At 41.5% G+C, this 23,249-nt stretch overlaps 1 protein-coding gene across 1 annotated transcript; it reads left to right on the plus strand.

The window, feature by feature from the left end:
- Positions 1 to 10,507: 10,507 nt before the first annotated feature.
- On the plus strand, positions 10,508 to 22,016 carry LOC139583800 (protein CDV3 homolog). The gene is made up of 5 exons (XM_071415273.1): positions 10,508 to 10,974; positions 12,199 to 12,275; positions 12,402 to 12,532; positions 12,710 to 12,872; positions 18,656 to 22,016. Exons 1-5 carry the CDS (start codon positions 10,768 to 10,770, stop codon positions 18,783 to 18,785), a joined length of 708 nt encoding a protein of 235 aa, XP_071271374.1. The 5' UTR covers positions 10,508 to 10,767; the 3' UTR covers positions 18,786 to 22,016.
- Positions 22,017 to 23,249: the final 1,233 nt, after the last annotated feature.

Raw genomic sequence — 23,249 nt, forward strand, 5'->3', positions numbered from 1 at the left:
CGTGCGCTTTACCGCATAACACGGTGTCTGACCAGTACGACGCCCTCTCACTCCACGGTAAGCCCGGGGAGTTGGCTCAGGTATCCAACCCGGCTTCGCCACACTCCCCTTTAGCCCCCCCCAAGAAATTTTTGGGTGAGCCTCTCGGGCTTCCAGCCTCTCTTACGTGCTGCCTCCTCAATCCACCGCTCCTGGGCTGTGGCTGCCTCCATCTCTTCCCGAGAGCGGCGATCTTCTCCAACCTTAGCCCAGGGTCCTTCTCCGTTAAATATTTTCTCCCATGACCATTCCTCCTGGTACCGCTGCTGCTGTCGCCCCTTTAGCCCCCCCCCAAGAAATTTTTGGGTGAGCCTCTCGGGCTTCCAGCCTCTCTTACGTGCTGCCTCCTCAATCCACCGCTCCTGGGCTGTGGCTGCCTCCATCTCTTCCCGAGAGCGGCGATCTTCTCCAACCTTAGCCCAGGGTCCTTCTCCGTTAAATATTTTCTCCCATGACCATTCCTCCTGGTACCGCTGCTGCTGTCGCTGCTGCCCGTTGCCACGCTGCTTGATCCTTGTTTGGTGGGTATTTCTGTCACGGCTTTCTTCCTGGGGTGAAAGAGAGGACCAAAATGCAGCGCGGCTAGTGTTCAACATGTTTAATAACGAACAAGTGAACACTACAAACAACAAACAAAATAACAAACCGTGAAAACCGAGACAGTCCTATCTGGTGCAGAACAAACACAGAGACAGGAAACAAACACCCACAAAATCCCAACACAAAACAAGCCTCCTATATATGATTCTCAATCAGGGACAACGATTACCATCTGCCTCTGATTGAGAACCATATTAGGCTGGACATAGAAACAGACAAACTAGACACACAACATAGAATTCCCACCCAGCTCACGTCCTGACCAACTAAACACATACAAAACAACAGAAAACAGGTCAGGAACGTGACAATTTTTCTGTTAAAGACATTGAATACATTGTGGCGAAATCCTGCACGGAGCCTTCACCGTGCGCTGCCACTTTAAGAGAGCATGAGCAGTAAGGAAGGAGGGGATAAAAGAGCTCGTTAAGCTCTATTGGGAAGAAGCTATTGATTGGCGCGACAGTTTTTGTTGTGTGCTATGCTGCAGAGGTTTTTTGTTTGTCTTCAGCGTATGTGGTTGTACAGTGTTTGGATCAATCCTCGGTGTGATCGCTCGACGACGTGGTTGTTCTCATTTGGGACCACGATGGTTATGGATCAAATGGATAAGTAGCAACATTTGTTGTGAAGCGTTCAACTACAACCCAACATACCATCGGACAGTCAGACCGGATACCTGCAACCTCAAGACCACAGCTAAGCCCTCTCTTGTTCCCTTTCTCTCTTTCTCTTCACGCTATGTTCCAGTGCTTTACACTGCAACCGACTCTATTTCCTAAGTACATTGACGTTTCATTGGAGCTGGACTAGTGTGTATATGAACACCACACATTCATACCCTCTGCACTCCTTCCCAGGAAGAAAATACAAACTATTGCAAATCCTCTGTGTGATGACTGGGTTAATTTGTTATTGTATGAAGTTGCTGTTTATTTGCTCTGCCATTATTGTTATATGAGGTATGTTTGGTGGGGTTACCAAGAATTGTGGAAGGACTGTGATGTGATGTGTGATCTATAGGGTGTGTATTCTTTTTCTCTCCGCTGGCTATCTGGTCAACAGGCTACACTCTAGGCAGTCTCTTCTGTTGATGTGTGTGGGTCTGGTAGTGGTACTGTCGCTGTTCTACTATTCTTTTCTTTCGGCAGGGTTAATACCTGCCTGGCGCCCGAACAAAATCTTCTTTACCTTTCTCTAATTAATACCGCTACAACATGTTGGTTAAAATATTTCCTACATTTAGTATGTTTAGGTTTTTCCTCTGAAGTAAGTTAATTTAAAATTGTGATTTGGTTTACGTAGATACATTTCAATGTTTAACAGACAGTAACCAAAAACCTTATCTAATTTGCATATTCATACTGAGTTTACAGCATACAGAATGTTCAGAAGCCTGTTTTTCGGTTAGGGTTGTGAATCCTATTTTTGTCTGAAAAGCACCATATTCCTGCTGAATTAGACAGTGGGCTGCCATTAGACCACACACTCCATGCTAGACTTCCTACCACGAAATGTACCACTGTCTTCACAGCAGGAATATGGTGCAGTTCGGAAAAAGGTTGGATTCAGACATTATTTTGATGGCAAGGGTCACATTTCACTTTACGTCTGGTAAGTAGAGTTTCTATCGATTATACATATGCCTACCTTTTTTTAGTTTTTTTAGTTTTGTGTAGGGTTATTTTCCAGAACCATTCACAACTCAGGGAGTCCAATCACTACACAGACTCCCAATGTCGTTTATAAACCCTGGATTGCTGATCCTCCGTACTGGCCATTAAGAGGCTTTGAAGCCATCGATTGGCCGTATTGACACTCCCTAGTAGGAGCAGTCCTCCATAGGAATGAATGGAATTCTACAGTATTTCAATTAAATGTTTCAAGGACAAAATTACGTGTATTGAAGTCAGTGGTGTAAAGTACTACTTAAGTCGTTTTTTGGTGTATCTGTACTTTACTTCACTACATTCCTAAAGAAAAGAATGTACTTTTTACTCTACATTTTCCCTGACACCCTAAAGTACTTGTTACATTTTGAATGCTTAGCAGGACAGGAAAATGGTTCAAGTCACACACTTAAAGATAACATCCCTGGTCATCTCTACTGCCTCTGATCTGGCAGTCACTTAACACAAATGCTTTGTTTCTATATAAATGATGTCTGCGTGTTGGAGTGTGTCCTTGGCTATCTGAAAATTTAAAAAACACATTGTGCCATCTGGTTTGCTTAGTATATGGATTTTGAAATAATTTATACTTTTACTTTTGATACTTAAGTACATTTAAAACCAAATACTTTTTGACTTTCTGAAGTAGTATATTACTGGGTGACATTCACTTTTACTTTAGTCATTTTCTATTAAAGTATCTTTACTTTTACTCAAGTGGAATTTGGGTACTTTTTCCACCACTGCCAATAGGCTAACCTGGTGAATTTTAACATCAGGCAAATCAAATTAGCATGAAGCAGGGCCGGCGCCAGAACGAAGTAGTTGGACAGGCATTTGATTTCTATAGACAGGCCCATTAAAAAAAAAATGTCAATAGTGTCATAATGACCATAGACAGTTTTGGCGAAGCTTGCAATTTATCCTACCATTTCTGTGTCAGTTATGATTATTTTGATATAAGCATTTTCGTGGAACAGTTCCATTTCAGTAATATTTTCGTTTCTCAAAATGATTGTCACGTGGTTAATCATAAAAATCGGAATTAAAACGATAAATATCTGAAAGTTCAAATTTAAATAATGCAAGAGCACCAGCCTTTGCCATATGGACACGTTGGCGGCTAAAGAAATTAGCGTATGGAACTCAAAGATAGCCTGTAGGCTAATGCAGCAGTAGCCTAAGCCTATAACTTCCATCAACTAAGTAAAACACATAGCATTAAAGCCGACATAAAAACAATAGAAAATATCCTGATGAAAATACTGGTTCTTTCAATCGCATTGATCTCTCTACTCCGCCTGTCTGCCGCCCTTTCTATCTGTCTTGACTTGCGACACCAACACGCAACTTGAACTATCACTAGTGAAGTGCAACGTATCAACTCAGCAGGTTGGCATGTTCCATGGACAGAGAAACCACACACATGCTCATTGCTCACACGGAGCACTCCAAACAAAAGACAATTTAAAAAATGACAAAATTCCTTAATGATTGTTATCAAATAAAACAAAACGTGTTTCTCACAAGTGTAGCAGGTTGTGAACTCTGCAAACAACGTTTCCACTCCGAGAATGAGAACGGTAAATTACTGTAATCCATGCATTTATATAAATTAATATAACCAAATGATGGCGATTAACGGTACATTTACTAGGCATACTGGTTACATGTGTAATGGGGAATTTATTTAAAAAATAAACAATCATGGGGCAAACAATTCACACAATGAAACAATGAATGTGCAAAATGTGTCGGGAAACAGCGGAGCACATTCTGGAGACCTGAGTGCATGCATTCTGGAGAGAGACGCCCACATCTTCGCCACACACCCCTCCCCTTCTTGTCAACGTTTTAAATTATATTCAAGACACATTATCTTCACACATTTTCGATGCTTTTCATTGACAACCGCAACTCAATAATCAGCTAGGCCTATTGCCACAGAGGATCATTCGCGTCTTTGTAGCAAAGTCAAGCTCTCTGGTAAAGTATTTTTAATTATTGTATTTAGACAGGAGTAATTATATAATTTTGGCAAAACATCGATGTACTTTAAGGGAAACCAGTATATAATGACGAGATGATCATGTCTCTGCCCTAACAAAGCGAGTCGTTGCGGGAATGCAGGCAACAAGGTTAAGTCTGCATATTATGCCCATAAAAATGCATTTGGCTTAGCCCTCTCGCTTCGCCTCTTCCTCTCTGCTGAAACTAGCGAGCGAAACAGCGCTCCTCTGTCTTACTATATGTAACCCAAAAAGTATGACATGCCATACTCCATTGTCCACTCCAGACAGCATCAGATACACCGAGACAGAGGAGTGATGTTTCGCTCCCTCGGATGCTTTATGAGATCGATGCGTCTTTCTGTCGGCGCGCGTCTCGGTCAAATAAATGATCAATATTTTATTTGGACGGGCAAGGAGGCGCGGTAGGGTGGGCCATGCTCCATAGGCCCCGCCCAAAACGCTGGCCCTGGCATGAATATTCTAATTGAATGTGCAGGATGTCTAGGCTACAGCACCTGTTGAATTCTGGCTAACTAAATAATGATGTACAGATCATATTATACCTAATATGATATAATACAATATATCATCAACAAAAATCTGTGCGATTCCAATCTAAAGTCAAACCAGTGGTTTTAGGAACATTAGCGAACTCACCTCTGCTCATGGATTGTAGTCTGATATTTTCTAAACGGTGTCCTTGTGACGTCCCGGCTCTGATGTCAGTGCCTTGACGTTGAAATTTAAAACGGTTAGGGTATGGACGTCCCAAGGAGCCCTGATTGCACTTACCGATTATTTTTGGCGTTCGTCTCGCACCACAGCAACGATTTATTTGATTGTTCGAATAAGGTGGCAGTCTACTCTAGCCAATGTTTTTTGGGGCAAATCCAATGGCTCCCTGATTGGCGGTCGGCACATCTGTGACACCGAAAAATAATTTTTGTTTGTGTAGACAAGTCGTTGATTGCAAGGAGAGACAGCAATGTGCATGTGCTCAAAATATGTTTCGTGCACATGCAGAGTCGGCAATTCGCATGTCCGAATGTGTATACTTTTTCAAGTGTGAATGTGTTGAAACATTTTGTGCTTGTGCAGGTGAATGCCTACAGAGATGCACATATTGTTTTCCTCTCATGATTTAGAGCAGGGTTTCCCAAGTGCTCATCATTTCAAATAGGCTACATGTCGTATTAAACAGCATATAAACACTGTAAATAGGTCAGGAGCCAGACAGGTAGCCTAAGAAGAAAGGAAAATGTATTATTTAGGCTATAGCCTATTATTTCAATTATTTCAAGGTTATAGCATACAAAGAAATCAATTGTGAAGCATTTGCAAGTGATACACACTACACTCAGCTTCCTGGAGTATCCTTTAGGGGTTCTTCATATTGAAACTGTGGGGGGAACCACTATAAGTTCTTCGAATAACCCTTTAAAAGGGTTCTTCAAATAACCTTTTTTTAAGGATCCTCAAAGAACCTTTTGTGGTTAGTTTTTTAACTACCCCCACCCCTGTTATTATTATTAATACGCATAACAACAATAACACAATATTTTAGTTCTCAGTGTTTATTATGATTTTAGTGGCAAAGCAGAATAAAACAATCTAAATATGAGTTAAACTCCCAGCAGAGCCTAAAGTCTAATAGGTATATCCTATGGCTTGTTAATGTGTTGAATGTTCTCCGTAGCAATAGCCATAATAATTTTGCAGTGCATGGTGATCGAACAGGTTTCCTGTTTTATTCATCAGAGGTGTAGGGAGGGTGAAGTCTGTAAATCCCCAAAATAGTCATTATACAGATGATTAACAAAATATGCACACAACAGTATTCATACCATGGTCTTCGTAGTGAATGTGAATGAAAAAAACTGCTTTGATAATAGTTTTCATACACTTACCTTGTCCATAATGTAGAGGCCTTATGGGCTATTCATTGAAGATGTAAGGAAGGAGGATGGTACATGAGATCTGCATAACATACCAATACCAATTGAAATACCTTTGTATGTCTCATTGTCTGTATACCTACAGACACAAAAGTGAGCAGATCAGTCATCTGCTCCCAAATACAGCTAGCCATGAACATATTCTTATAGCCTACATATTGTTACCTTTTTGTTGATTGATATCGATTGAATTGTGTCCATTTTCTGTTTTAGAAGGATTTGCACAAATATGAAAAGATAGATAGTGTAATCATAAAACAATATCAATTTAGATCATATAGAAGGGACAAACCTTACCTTAAATTGAGATCTTTACATTTGACAGTTAAGTGCCTGCACCTTTCAGTTCGGCAGTTAGGTTCCTGCAGTTAGGTTCTGCAGTTAGGTTCCTGCTTCCACCAACTAAGGAGGTTCCTCGATGAACCCCACCTCCTATTGGGTTCTTGGAAGAACCTTTTGGGGGCCATTTTCAGTGCCAAGAACCCTAAGGTTCTTCTAAGAACTTTAAGTATCTTAGAAGAACCCTTGTTGAACCCCTAATATTTAGAGTGTAGCAAAAGCAAGTAAACAAGCCTGAGAATAACCCTTGTTGAACCCCTAATATTTAGAGTGTAGCCAAAGCAAGAAAAACAAGCCTGAGAAGCTGCCTGCAGCTGGGATGAGCATAGTGGCACAGCTTCTCAGCCCCCCAAAAAAGGAAAAGACAGCGCTAAGACAAAAGTATAAATTGTGTTTTTTCCACTATCAAACCATTTAAAGGCACATCCTTAGATGTGATCCTTAAAGCAGGTCCTTAAAAAAAGTATCCACCTTCGGTCTCCAAAGAAATTTGAACAGCTGAAAAGCAAACTGCAAAGAGTCGAGGCGGAGAATCAGCAGCTTCAAAATGAGGTTGAGGAATATAACAGGGATATACACTTGAAGTTTACATACACCTTAGCCAAATACATTTAAACTCAGTTTTTCACAATTCCTGACATTTAATCCGAGTAAAAATGTCCTGTTTTAGGTCAGTTAGGATCACCACTTTATTTCAAGAATGTGAAATGTCAGAATAATAGTAGAGAGAATGATTTATTTCAGCTTTTATTACTTTCACCACATTCCCAGTGGGTCAGAAGTTTACATACACTCAATTAGTATTTGGTAGCATTGCCTTTAAAATGTTTAACTTGGGTCAAATGTTTCGGGTAGCCTTCCACAAGCTTCCCACAATAATTTGGGTGAATTTTGGCCCATTCCTCCTGACAGAGCTGGTGGAACTGAGTCAGGTTTGTAGGCCTCCTTACTCGCACACACTTTTTTAGTTCTGCCCAGAAATTGTCTATAGGTATGAGGTCAGGGCTTTGTGATGGCCACTCCAATACCTTGACTTTGTTGTCCTTAAGCTATTTTGCCACAACTTTGGAAGTATGCTTGGGGTCATTGTCCATTTGGAAGACCCATTTGCGACCAAGCTTTAACTTCCTGACTGATGTCTTGAGATGTTGCTTCAATATATCCACATAATTTTCCTACCTCATGATGCCATCTATTTTGTGAAGTGCACCAGTCCCTCCCGCAGCAACGCACCCCCACAACATGATGCTGCCACCCCCATGCTTCACGGTCGGGATGGTGTTCTTCGGCTTGCAAGCATCCCCCTTTTTCCTCCAACATAACAATGGTCATTACGGCCAAACGGTTCTATTTTTGTTTCATCAGACCAGAGGACATTTCTCCAAAAAGTACGATCTTTGTCCCCATGTGCAGTTGCAAACCGTAGTCTGGCTTTTTTATGCCGGTTTTTGGAGCAGTGGCTTCTTCATTGCTGAGCGGCCTTTCAGGTTATGTCAATATAGGACTCATTTTACTGTGGATATAGATACTTTTGTACCTGTTTCCTCCAGCATCTTCACAAGGTCCTTTGCTGTTGTTCTGGAATTGATTTTCACTTTTCGCACCAAAGTACGTTCATCTCTAGGAGACAGAACGCGTCTCCTTCCTGAGCGGTATGACGGTTGCGTGGTCCCATGTTGTTTATACTTGGGTGCTTTGTTTGTACAGATGAACGTGGTACCTTCAGGCGTTTGGAAATTGCTCCCAAGGATGAACCAGACTTGTGGAGGTCGACAATTTTTTTTCTGAGGTCTTGGCTGATTTCTTTTGATTTTCCCATGATGTCAAGCAAAGAGACACTGAGTTTGAAGATAGGCCTTGAAATACATCCACAGGTACACCTCCAATTGACTCAAATTATGTCAATTAGCCTATCAGAAGCTTCTAAAGCCATGACATCATTTTCTGGAACTTTCCAAGCTGTTTAAAGGCACAGTCAACTTAATGTATGTAAACTTCTGACCCACTGGAATTGTGATACAGTGAATTATAAGTGAAATAAGCTGTCTGTAAACAATTGTTGGAAAAATTACTTGTGTCATGCACAAATTAGATGTCCTAACCGACTTGCCAAAACGATACTTTGTTAACAATAAATTCGTGGAGTGGTTGAAAAAGTAGTTTTAATGACTCCAGTCTAAGTGTATGTAAACTTCCGACTTCAACTGTAACAGGGAGAAGGATGGGGCCACTTCCTTGCAAAAACCCCTCAAAGGTGCTAAAAATATAACTGTCAATTTATTTAACATTTACTCATATTAGCTATGCTAACTCATACATAGGTTCATGCCATTTAATGTATTCAAACAATATGAATTAAAGCTATGATCCGTCTTTTGGCCTCACAGGAGGCTACTGCGGGGAGGACGGCTCAGAATAATGTCTAGAATAGAGTGAATGAACTGGAATGGTATCAAACACATGAAACCCATTTATTCAGCTTGTCCTCCCCAATTAAGGTGCCACTGGCCACATGTGGTTTTGGGTAATACAACAGCAAAGAAGTTCATATGACAAAAAGGCTGTTTTTTTCCCCTCTGACCTCATTGCACACGTGATAGAATTAAGCGATATGCTCAAACAGACAGTAAAGTACTGTGATTATAAACTAATTCATTATGGTTGTAATCTGTGTTCCTGGTGAATTTGTAAATGGAGGATGTGTGTATATAACTCAGATTTCAATGTGTGTTCTGAACCACCTGTTCATGTTTGCATGATGATGTGACAAGCCAGGATTTCAACCTTTATTTCAAGCCTTTTCATCACCCGACATCCATGGATTGTAGTTTTTCTTCTTCTTCTTCTTTTTTCTTCTTCATTTTTAAGCTTACAATACATGGTAACATGATCATCTTAAACACTTAACCATAATATCTATATTCTGTTGTTGAATGTTACATTGAAAAAGGATAGCCTAGTAGTGGTTTAACACTTGGGAGAGCAAGGTCATTTTCCTCATTCTGATGCATTCTTGAATACATGGGTTGCATCTCTGTCACCTCTGTCTCGTGTCACACCGTTGTTATGAGCATTCTATTGATTCCTCAGCCATAGTGGCTCCAAAACGTTGAGCGGTGTCCAGTCATTCTTAACAAGGGTTAATGATTGTTCAGTCTAAATTACACTATAGTGGCATGTAAATATGATGAAATTCCTAACGTAGGCAAATAATTAGTAGGATAAAAAAGATTGACAACTTTTTGTCATCATTATGGTGTCATCAAATTTACTTTAGGGTAAATACATTTGAATTCAGTCACTTTTTGACAGCATCCCTTTGTTAGGATGGAGAGACATGTAGTGTCTTGTCAGTATATCCATAACTTTGTGTGAGGTGACCGTGTAGGTCCTCAACACACAACATATGCTGGTGTACCCCAGCCCAATAGTAGGCCTAATAAACCACTTTATGGGCAGCCCAGTCCCATGCTATGCCCATAGTTTCACACGGTGGCATCCCACATGTGTTCCTTTAGTGGAAACCAGTAACACACAATATACATGTTTTTAAGTGTGAACTGTCATTGAATGGGGAGCAGAAATACCTACGTTTTCATCTAAGGTCACATCCAGAGTGTAGACTACCACAGTGCCTGTACTGTAAATACTTGGAATGCTGGCTTTGAGAAAACAAGTAAACTCATAAACTCATAAATACATTAAATATATATTTTTGTGATTCTCTATTGTTCCATGATCAACTAGTCAATGATCAACACAATAAATTGATCCGTGAAGACTACTACAGTAGACCTCATGGTGTGGTACCATATTATTACCGGGCTAATATGATAGGGTGATCAAAAAAAGACATGCAATATAATTGGTTCTTCAGCATGTCCATTATGTTTCGCTTCAAATTAATCCGGGGAATTTTGGAGAGTATTGACTGCACATCCGGTTCGCCTGTCAAATAGCAGCGAGCGAGTCGCACACCCCTATAATAATGTGGCACATTGAAAGTCAGACAGTAGGTACATTTTCTTGCTCACGATAGAAGGGGAGTTGTTTGATTGTTCTGCTCGAATAGGAATTTAAACCCTCCCTATCAACTGATTTAAAGAGACGTTTTGACATTTGTCATTGCTTAGCATTAATTTCTGAAAGAAAATGGCGGATGTAGAGACTGGTGGTGCTGCACCGGAGAAGAGCCTGGATGATTTCTTTGCCAAGAGGGATAAAAAAAAGAAGAAAGAAAAGGGAGGCAAGGGAAAGGAAGTCCCATCTGGGCCCACACCAATTGTATTGAAAAAGAACAAGAAAGAAAAGGAGAAGTTCGGCACGAAAAATGAAAATCAAGATGCGCAGCCGGAGAAGGTAACGTTGGCTAGCGCCGCGCCAGTAACTGTTAGCGGTTGGCTCATACCGCTGCTACTAGCCAAATCAATCTGTTGCTAGCTAGCTAGTTTGCCTGCTAACAGTGATGACTCGTGGCTGTTTAGTAATTAACCATGGCTGGCTAGTTATTATACTGGCCTAACACAGGACTTCTGGAGATACATATTTAAGGTTAGCTACCTTACGTTTGTTAACTAGTGCCTCAAACAGCAATACAATAATGTCGTTCGCTGCTAGATAAGCCAGCAAGCTCAATACTTATTCCAGACGGAGAGCAGACATGTCTAGATAACTTTAGGCCGCGACAGTGTCTACTTTCTCGATTGATCAACGTTAATCAGCTAGATAACTACGTTAACTGACAAGTGGCTAGCATGTTTTCAAAGGTGAAAACGGTCACCCATTGGATTGAGTCTAGGCTAGGGCGTAACGTTAGCTAACTAACGTTAGTTAGTAATCATGAACTCGTGACGACTAGTAATAATATTATTGGTGAATATAGCCAGCAACATATTATGGCCCGTGACTTATGTGAATATAACTTGCTTGCCAGTTAACGTTAACTTAATTCATTTGGAAGATTAGTAATGTTGCTAGCTAGTTGGCACGATTCGCAAAGGTAGATGCTTAGGCCTCTAATCTACTCAGAATTTACAGATGGTTAGCCTGAGATATGGGGACTGCAGCGGTTCGACTCAGTGCATTTTCCGCACAAAGGTTCTGAGAGCATAACTTACTGGTGGTAATATTAGTAACATTTGCAGCAGATAACGTTAGCTAGTTACTAAATGCACATTTTATTATGATTCTGATAACCGCACAACAAGCCTAGGCAGCCGATAGTGCCGGTCTAACGTTAACTGTCAACCTGTCCCCTCTCTGGGATACCTTAGCTAATTGATATCAGGGTGCCACCCTGGTGTGGTTCTGTGCAGAGGTTGTGACACTTATTCCAGAGGCAGTGTGACATGGTGTGATGACTGTCCCATGTCAGGGCGTGGCCTGTATCCAGATCCTAGTTATCCAGATCCTAGTTTCTAGTTATTTGGCCCCTTGACATACGTTCCTTTGCATGGTCAAATTTTACATGCTAAATTGAGATTGACATGATGACAATGCAAATGTATGAACTATGAAGCCTTGGATTGCTAAACCGTCAGTTAGTGGGGTGTGTAACTGATAAACTGTGTGCTCTGTCTGCAGGACGACGAGGAGTGGAAGGAGTTTGAGGCAAAGGAGGTGGACTACAGTGGACTCAGACTGCAGGCTCTGCAGATAAGGTAAAACTGAACATAAGGGGGGACAGGGTCACATTCATTCAGTAGGCACTACCCAAATGACATGTTAAATGTCTGTACTAGTGTCACATTTTTTGTTGATTGGGTTTTCTCTGGCGATTGTGGCAGTGATGAGAAGGAGGAAGATGAGTATGAGGAGGAGGTCGGTGAGGATGGAGAGATCATCCTGGTCAGTGGAGACAAAATGTCTGGACCCTGGAACAAATCTGGTGCCCCGCCCCCAGCCGCTGCCCCTGTTGGTGGGTATACTTCTCTCCACTCTATGTATCACTTCCACATTGTCTTTTTGTAGTGTGTATGTATGTGTACATGTATGTGGGTTACTCCAATAGATATTTTGCCGATTTTACGAATAATGAGCCTTGCCCTTTGTTTTCACTGACTGGTTTGCTTCATCTCTGCTTTTGTCTCTACAGAGGTGGAAGAGGTGCCTGAGTCCAAGCCTTCTGGGGTGTACCGCCCCCCAGGGGCCCGACTGACTACCACAAAGCGTGGCCACAACCAGGGGCCCCCTGAGATATTCAGCGACACACAGTTCCCCTCACTCATGGCCGGCTCCAAACATGTGGAGACACGCAGGTGAGCGAACCTCAACTTCAGATATCACTCATCTTAAGCCTGTTGCATGCTTCCCAGGTGAAAAGTTTGCGCATATATTATGACAATTTTGTGCCGTTTTTGTTTATTTTGCTGTTCAGCATGTTTTTTTAGCTGTTCGTGCACACTAAGGCTGTCCCCAACTGAACAATTCTTGGTTGACCGAAGGTAGTCTTTTATCGATTGGTCTAAATGTTTAAAAGTGTATTTTTCCATATAGACACATCCTATGTGTTTTAATAAAATCAACTATATGCATTGAGCTTGTCTGATGCTTTTTAAGATTACAGTTTGATGAAATAAGACAAATGCCTCAAGAGACCTAGATATCCAGAAGAGAGAAACTTTTCTCCTCCCGCTCCTGCTGGCTTTTGCAGGTCCTGCCATTACTCTCCTGAAGTTGCTGGTAATAGGCTACGCTACGTGAGGAGTTGGCAACCTTTCTCATGTGGAATGCCAATTTATCTTACCTGCGTGGCAGTTATGCGACAGTTTAATTTAATTTATAATAACCTCTTCACATCTCAATCATTGTCATGTGTTTTAATAAAAACTCAATCCAAATATAAAAGATACAAACCTAAAACGTAACACCTATTGCTGTTGCCAACTATGTAAAAATAGCCTACATAAAGCCAACAAATAAAAACTTTGCAGCCTGCAGGTAGAACATTTCCTGATATAATAATAATAATAATAATAATACAAAATCCTATAAATCACATTAGCTACACATGGCCTGTCTGCAACTAACTTGAAACATTGTATTAACTTGGGTCCGGTCTGCCCTCAGTTTCCTCTGCCAGTGAGCTCAGGACAGACACAGCAGTAGGCTATTTGTGCAAGGGATAAGAAGCAGTGCTTGACTTGGGCAGGAGCTCACCAGAGCTGAGTAATGGCACCTCAAATTTTCTACTGCTTGAGCTCCTGTTCCTTTTATAGAATATTAACTCAAAGTATTGTGGAGCTCCTGCACCTAAATATGAACAATACCAAAATTAGTACAGGAACCAATTTCAGTCCAAGTCAAGCACTAATAAGAAGTAACCAGGTAGGCCTATTTTACGACTTTTCCATTGGGTCAGAGAATTACATTTCTCCCTTTCACACTGAGTGCTTATCAAAAGGTAGACAGCTGGAAAGACATTCAAATACATTGAGGAACTATTGTAATTCTCAATGGATGTAAAAACAGACTTCATTTGCTTGCTGTTTGAAGTGAGAACATTACTTTGAGAAGCTCATTAGTGGTGGTGCGTTAAGGCCAATAAGAAATACGATCAGATCCCCAAATGTGCACATTTTATATGCCTACATTTGCGCGCAGGCCATGTAGCCTATAGGCTTACTCAACATTGACAGGAGAGCTCCAAACAAAAGACTATGACTAAATTGACAACTTGTAAATGAAGGACAACTTGTTTCTCACAAGTGTTTGCAGAGTGCACAACTTATGCTACAATGTGTCCACTCCGACAATGATAACAGGAAGACTGGGATAATAATATTGAATGCATTATTGTAATTTACTGTAACTAAAGTAACAAACATTGTAGATTATGACTTAACGGTAAATGTACTACTGGTGTTATATGTAATGGGGAATTGATATACACTAACAATCTAACGCAAACAATGAATGTGCACAAATTGGCGGGAGAGAGCGCATTCTGTAGAGAGAAGTGCATTGTACGTCTGGGTGCATAGTTATTCGAAGTCTGCATTGGCCATGCAGAATTTGCGGTGATACGGCCTCAGCAGAAGTCAGGGCATTCATACTTGCGCTTCGTGAAGAAGTGCAGAGCTGTTGTCAAGGAAGTGAGTTTGTGTTTCCTACAGGATGTACCGACCCCACCTACCGTCAACCAATCATGTAAATGCGGAGCTGTATAGAGCCCTCTGCATTGTTACAACGTTTGGGATGGGAATGCAGTACGGAGCTTTATTTGGCCTCTGCATGCCTCTGGAGGCTACGCAATTGCTTCACACCCTCCATATGGAGTCTCCAACCACATTTTCAGATCAAGCATAAATTAGCTTTTAGTCTAGGTCTCCGCAATGGATTAGTTCAATGAGGTGTGTGTGTGTACAATGCATTCGGAAAGTATTCAGACCCCTTGACTATTTCCACATCTTGTTTACATTGCAGCCTTATTCTAAAATTAATTAAATTCATGTTTTTCCTCATCAATCTACACACAGTACCCAATAATGACAAAGTGAAAACAGGTTTTTAGAATAAAAAAACACAAATGCCTTATTTAGTTAAGTATTCAGAACCTTTGCTATGACACTTGAAATTGAGCTCAAATGCATGCTGTTTCCATTGATCATCCTTGATGTTACTACAACTTGATTGGAGTCCACCTGTGGTAAATTCAATTGATTGGACATGATTTGGAGAGGCACACACCTGTCTATATACAGTTGAAGTTGGAAGTTTACATACACTTAGGTTGGAGTCATTGAAACTCGTTTTTCAACCACTCCACACATTTCTTGTTAACAAACTATAGTTTTGGCAAGTCGGTTAGGACATCTACTTTGTGCATGACGTATAATCCACTTTATCACAATTCCAGTGGGTCAGAAGGTTACATGCACTAAGTTGACTGTGCCTTTAAACCGCTTTGGATATTCCAGAAAATGATGTCATGGCTTTAGAAGCTTCTGATAGGCTAATTGACATAATTTGAGTCAATTGGAGGTGTACCTGTGGATGCATTTCAAGGCCAACCTTCAAACTCAGTGCCTCTTTGCTTGACATCATGAGAAAATCAAAAGAAATCAGCCAAGACCTCAGAAAAAGAATTGTAGACCTCCACAAGTCTGGTTCATCCTTGGGAGCAATTTCCAAATGCCTGGAGGTACCATGTTCATCTGTACAAACAATAGTACGCAAGTAAAAACACCATGGGACCACACAGCCGCCATACCACTCAGGAAGGAGACGCGTTCTGTCTCCTAGAAATGAACGTAATTTGGTGCAAAAAGGGCAAATCAATCCTAGAACAATAGCAAAGGACCTTGTGAAGATACTGGAGGAAACGGGTACAAAAATATCTATATCCACAGTAAAACGAGTCCTATATCAACATAACCTGAAATGCCGCTCAGCAAGGAAAAAGCCACTGCTCCAAAACCGCCATAAAAAAATCCAGACTACGGTTTGCAACTGTACATGGGGACAAAGATTGTACTTTTCGGAGAAATGTCCTCTGGTCTGATGAAACAAACAGATCTGTTTGGCCATAATGACCATCGTTATGCTTGGAGGAAAAAGGGGGATGCTTGCAAGCCGAAGAACACCATCCCAACTGTGAAGGATGGGGGTTGCAGAATCATGTTGTGGGGGTGCTTTGCTTCAGGAGGGACTGGTGCACACAAAATAGATGGCATCATGAGGGGGGGAAATTATGTGGATATATTGAAGCAACATCTCAAGACATCAGTCAGGAAGTTAAAGCTTGGGTCTTCCAAGTGGACATTGACCCCAAGCATACTTCCAAAGTTGTGGCAAAATAGCTTAAGGACAACAAAGTCAAGGTATTGGAGTGGTCATCACAAAGCCCTGACCTCAATCCTATAGAAAATTTGTGGGCAGAACTGAAAAAGCGTGTGCGAGCAAGGAGGCCTACAAACCTGACTCAGTTACACCAGCTCTGTCAGGAGGAATAGGCCAACATTCACCCAACTTATTGTGGGAAGCTTGTGGAAGGCTACCCGAAACGTTTGACTCAAGGTAAACAATTTAAAGGCAATGCTACCAAATACTAATTGAGTGTATGTAAACTTCTGACTCACTGGGAATGTGATGAAAGAAATAAAAGCTGAAATAAATCATTCTCCTTACTATTCTGACATTTCACATTCTTAAAATAAAGTGGTCATCCTAACTGACCTAAGACGGGGACTTTTTACTAGGATTAATTGTCAGGAATTGTGAAAAGGAGTTTAAATGTATTTGGCTAAGGTGTATGTAGACTTCCAACTTCAACTGTAAGGTCCCACAGTTGATAGTGCCTGTCAGAGCAAAAAACCAAGCCGTGAGGTTGTAGGAATTGTCTGTAGAGCTCTGAGACAGGATTGTGTCGAGGCACATCTGGGGAAGGGTACCAAAACATTTTTGCAGCATTGAAGGTCCCCAAGAACACAGTGGCCTCCATAAATGGAAGAAGTTTGGAACCACCAGGACTCTTCCTACAGCTGACCTCCCGGCCAAACTGAGCAGTCGGGGGAGAAGGGCCTTGGTCAGGGAGGTGACCAAGAACTCGATGTACTCTCTGACAGCGCTCCAGAGTTCCTCTTTGGAGAGTAAAGAACCTTCCAGAAGGACAACCTTCTCTGCAGAACTCCGCCAATCAGGCCTTTATGGTAGAGTGGCCAGACGGAAGCCATTCCTCAGTAAAAGGTACATGACTGTCCACTTGGAGTTTGCCAAAAGGCACCTAAAGACTCTCAGACCATGAGAAACAAGATTCTCTGGTCTGATGAAACCAAGATTGAACAGTTTGGCCTGAATGCCAAGCGACACGTCTGGAGGAAATCTGGCACCATCCCTACGGTGAAGCTTGGCGGTGGCAGCATCATGCTGTGGGGTTGTTTTTTTAGCGGCAGGGACTGGGAAACTAGTCAGGATCGAGGGAAAGATGAACGGAGCAAAGTATAGAGAGAACTTTGGTGAAAACCTCCTCCTGAGTGCTTAGACTGGGGCAAGGTTCACCTTCCAACAGGACAACAACCCTAAGCACACAGCCAAGACAATTTAAGTGTGTTTTTGGTCCAAGTCTCAATATCCTTGAGTGTCCCAGCCACAGCCCGGACTTGAACCCGATCTAACATTTCTGGGAAAACAACCTGACAGCTTGAGAGGATCTGCAGAGAAGACTGGGAGAAACTCCCCAAATACAGGTGTGCCAAGCTTGTACCAAAGACTCGAGGCTATAATCGCTGCCAACGGTGCTTTAACAAAGTATGTACATGTTTCAGTTTTTTTATATATATATATATATACATATACATATACATTTGCAAATATTTCTAAAAACCTGTTTTTGCTTTGTCATTTTGGGGTATTGTGTGTGTGTGTGTAGATTGATCAGGGGGGGGGAAACAATTTAATCAATTTTAGAATAAGGCTGTAACGTTAAAGAAAAGTGTGGATAAAGTCAAGGGGTCTGAATACCTTCTGAATGTTACTGATCGACTAAAACAATCTCCATCGACCAACAGCCTAACAACCAAACAATCATCCAGTTGACTAACTGGGGTCAACCCTAGTGCGCTCAACATTTTTCTTGGTGTAAGTTGAAGTTCGATAGCCGACGTCAACGCCCCTTCGTTGGTGATTGGTCATCAGTACTACTCTTAGTATGAGTGGGAACATGAAGTGTAGTCTCAGGGAGAGACGACAAATATTTATGCAACGTTGTTCACTGCACCAAACATCTTAGCTAAATGTAAAATTATGCGACTAAGACTTCCTTGGCCAAAACATCTAACTTAATGACACATTTCTTGATTTATCTTGGATTAGTTCTGACAATTTTGAGGAAGTGTTTCTGGCTGTTGCTTCGGTGGCTCGAGGGACAAACGACAGTAATATTATTTTCTTGTTTTTCAAGCGAGGTCTTTAAGGGGTATACAAGCAGATGTCGTTTTGCCTAGTTGAGTTCTGCTAGGAGCGAACCGAACCTATGTATGCGAACGCCTTTAGACACACAGTGTAGGAACTTTGTTTAATATGTCCAATGCTTGGGTTACAGGGACAGAGAGCTGGAGAAGACCTTTGAGGTTGTGAAGCACAAAAACCGTGGCCGAGAGGAGGGTGGCAGTGGCGCTTCCCTGCAGCAGTTGGAGCTTGGTAATCAGTACGCCATCCTAGGGGACAAGTAGTGCCCTGCACAGCCAGCGTGGTCTTACCCAGCTGCCAGAGGGAGCTGAACTACAGCTGTGTACCTAACTACAGTGCAGTCCTGACAACAAACACTGGTGTTGCTGCCACCACCACACTGGACCTTCTCTCCTTCTCACACACCACAGTACACCACAGTACAATACATACAGTATACATACAAACACCTCACACAGTCAACCATATACACTGACACACACTTTACATCTACACAGACACTCCCACTATGTCAATACATTCACGTGTATATACAGTACGTACACAAAGCACCTGGTTGGCAAAACTGAAGGACTACATCCAAAAAGGGCTGTGGCAACGGGGATCAACTGAAACAAATATCAAATCTATATGATACACCCATATGACACTGCAGCAGCAACAACAACAGCAAAGGCAACTTTAGGTTGTCTTTTGTGGATTGTAGTCTGAGCAGCAGCTGTATGGTACAACTTCTCTCTGGACTTCAACTTTCTTTGATAAAGCCACAGAGGATCAAAGAAGACACAAAATTGGGCAAGATGAATTTATGGACTGTTGAGAATGGATATATTTTTTGTGAGATGGTTATAACCTGAACTGCACATGGTTTGTAATTGTTGGGGTGAGTTATGGTTTGGGCACACGAGCGGAGACTCGGTCGCGTGACTGGTGACCATGTTGAGCGGGGACTTTGCTCTTATTGGTGGTGAGTGGGGCAAACACCAGCCCTGCAGAAGAGATAACCACCTTAAACTTTGTTTTCCTCAAAAAAGGGACTCCTACAAAGATCTGTGAACACGGGAGAGAAGTTATGGTCCTCATTCAGAATTACTATTTAAAAGTGGCCTTAGTGTAAAGAGAGAAACTGCCTCGTCCTCTGGAGAGAAACTTGCTGGTTGTCTCATGGGCTGTTGCCTGCCTCCTGGATCGCACCACTTAAAAGGAAACCAACCTCCCAAGTTAAATGTAGTGCTGAGTTGTAGTTTGTCAGATTACACCGACTGTCCTTCATATCCACTGTTAGACTTGCTCACCCTTTTTTTTTGATTATTAACATTGGCAAACCATTATTTAAGCTCTTTTCTAATCTGAAGTCATTACTTTGGTAGATGACTTTTTTTAAAGCATTCTGAGGATTCGTTTGAGTTTTTTTTTGTTATGTTTTACTTGGAGGGCTGTTTCTTCACCATAGTGTTTATGTACTTACACCATTGTGTATAGGTGGGACAGAGGGGAAGTAGACTGACATTGTTACAGGTGCAAAGACATTAGCTACAGCGTCCCAAAAATGACCCTTCTGTACTCAATGCCTGTAATTGACCTTAGTAAGTATGGCTTGTCATACTGCTGTCCATTTTTTGATTACTTAGTTTATTTGGATACGTTACAGCCATATTCTAAAATGGATTAAATATTATCATCAGTCTACACACAATGCCCCATAATGGCAAAGCGAAAACGTGTTTTTAGAAATTTTTGCAAATGTATATACATATTTACATAAGTATTCAGACCCTTTGCTATGAGATTTGAAATTGAGCTTAGGTGCATCCTGTTTCTATTAATCATCCTTGATGTTTCTACAACTTGATAGGAGTCCACCTGTGGTAAATTCAATTGATTGGACATGATTTGGAAAGGCGCGCACACACCTGTCTATATAAGGTCCCACAGTTGACAGTGCATGTCATAGTAAAAACCAAGCCAAGGAGGTTGAAGGAATTGTCCGTAGAGCTCCGAGACAGGATTGTGTCGAAGGGTACCAAAACATTTCTGCACCACTGACTGTACAAGAACACAGTGGCCTCCATCATTCTTAAATGGAAGAAGTTTGGAACCACCAAGACTCTTCTTAGAGCTGGCCGTCCAGCCAAACTGAACAATTGGGGGAGAAGGTCAGGGAGGTAACCAAGAACCCGATGGTCACTGATAGAGCTTCAGAGTTCATCTGTGGAGATGGGAGAACCTTCCAGGACAACCATCTCTGCAGCCCTCCACCAATCAGGCCTTTATGGTAGAGTGGTCAGACGGAAGCCACTCCTCAGTAAAAGGATGTTTTTCAGCGGTGGGGACTGGGAGACTAGTCAGGATCGAGCGAAAGATGAATGGAGCAAAGTATAGAGAGATCCTTGATGAACACCTACTCCAGAGCACTCAGACTGGAGCGAAGGTTCACCTTCCAACAGGACAACGACCCAAAGCACACAGCCAAGACAATACAGGAGCGGCTTCGGGACAAGTCTCTGAATGTCCTTGAGTGGCCCAGCCAGAGCCCGGACTTTAAGCCGATCGAATGTCTCTGGGGAGACCTGAAAATAGCTGTGCAGCGACGCTCACCATCCAACCTGACAGAGCTTGAGAGGATCTGCAGGGAATACTGGGAGAAACTCCCCAAATACAGGTGTGCCAAGATTGTAGTGTCATACCCAAGAAGACTCAAGGCTGTAATCGCTGCCAAAGGTGCTTCAACAAAGTACTGAGTAAAGGGTCTGAATACTTATGTAAATGTAATTTATTTTTGCTACAAAAACAAATCTGTATTTGCTTTGTCATTATGAGGCATTGTATGTAGATTGATGGGAAAAAACGAATTAATCCATTGTAGAATAAGGCTGTAATGTAACAAAATGTGGGAAAAGTCAAGGAGTCTCCCTCCCCATATCTGCATCCGTTTGCTTTCTCTTATACTCATTGCATTGCTTCAGTCCAAGGCATTGAAGTTTGCCTTGTTCTGCAGCATGGAACTCACCCATCTTTCTCCCTCCTCCCCGTAGAGATCGATGCCCTCAAAGGTTGTTCCAAAAAATATGAAGTATATTATTTCAGCACTTATTGAAATGTTTGTAGAGCAGGTCTATGACATGTAATTGTGGTCCTGGAGAGCTTCAGTCAGTGGCTGCTGTCTGCCTTTTTACTTTTGGGCTCCAAACCACCTGATCTGTCTCCTCTAACGAACCAATGAGGTTATCTCAAAGGTCAGGGGGTTTAGATAAGAATAAGCATGCTTGCATTTCCTTAGGTTGAACAGAGGGTTAGAACTAAAAAGAGATGGAGTTGTGTTCATTTCTGTCAAAGCCAATCGAACTGAGATGTAGAGATTTGTGGAGGGCACTGTAACACGTTACGCAGCCTGTGGTCCTCTGCCAAAACAATGTGGGTGGAAGTAGTGAAAATGTCGGAGGACTCTTAATCAAAGAACAGTTTAACAAAAAATAAACAGTGATCCTTGTGAAGGGTGTCCTGTGAGTTCTTAACCTGAAAGTAACTGTTTTACAGGTAAGCTAGGTGTTCAAATAACACACTGAGAAACCAGTCTGCATGAGTATTGGCAGCTGGTAAGTAGTGTTTCAGAAAGCACAATAATGCACGTGGTCTAATAAATTATATTTTAAATCACCATTTTGGGTTGAGCCTTACATATTATAATTTAAAATCGGATGAAGTTCAAACAACACTTTATGCTCGGGAGTTATTTTTTGGGACAAATCTTTGGTAAAGTAGGTAGTGGACTAGGCACATTTATGACATCTGTCAGAGACCACAGATTTTATTTTGTCCCAACACTTCATTGGCTTCCTGTCGTTGTCTCTGTTGCCACAACTTCATGACTACTGACTACAAAGAACTAGTCATAAACATCAGTAGTCATAAAGAAGAGGCAAAGAGAAGAAGCCAATTGGACTCAGGAGTACCGGGACTTAGCCAAAGACTGCTACAGGTGCAAACAATATGTAAGTCTCTGGCTTTCATCAGGTGCAAACGCTTTTTAAATATTAGCAGACATTACTCAACTCCACATTATAAACTTGGTGGTTCGGGCCAGAGACTTACATATATCAAAGCTGTGATATACCACGGGTATGACAAAACCCTTATTTTTACTCTACTAATTACTTTGGTAAGCAGTTTATAATAGTGATAAGGCACCTCGGGTGTTTGTGGTATATGGCCAATATAAATATACAATGGAGTTGAGTGGTGACGAGTGTGGGCCGACTGTACTTCCGACTACTTTGAATCGCTGTCAGTAAATATTTGACAAAATGTCCATTTCATTAATGCTTTCCATGTACAGTGCCTTCTGAAAGTATTCAGACCTCTTGACCTTTCCCATATTTTGTTACTTTACAGTCTTATTCTAAAATGGATTAAATAAATAAATCCTCAGCGATCTACACACAACCCCATAATCGCAAAAGCTAAAATAGTTTTTAGGGCCATTTTTGCAAATATATTAAAAATAAAAACAGAAATACCTTATTTACATAAGTATTCAGACCTTTTGCTATGACATTTGAAATTGAGCTCAGGTGCATCCTGTTTCCATTGATCATCCTTGATGTTTCTACAACTTGATTGGAGTCCACCTGTGGTAAATTCAATTGATTGGACATGATTTGGAAAGGCACACCTGTCTATATAAGGTCCCACAGTTGATTGTGCATGTCAGAGCAAAAACCAAGCCG

The sequence above is a fragment of the Salvelinus alpinus genome, chromosome 8 (assembly GCF_045679555.1).
Source record: "Salvelinus alpinus chromosome 8, SLU_Salpinus.1, whole genome shotgun sequence".
NCBI classification, from domain to species: domain Eukaryota; kingdom Metazoa; phylum Chordata; class Actinopteri; order Salmoniformes; family Salmonidae; genus Salvelinus; species Salvelinus alpinus.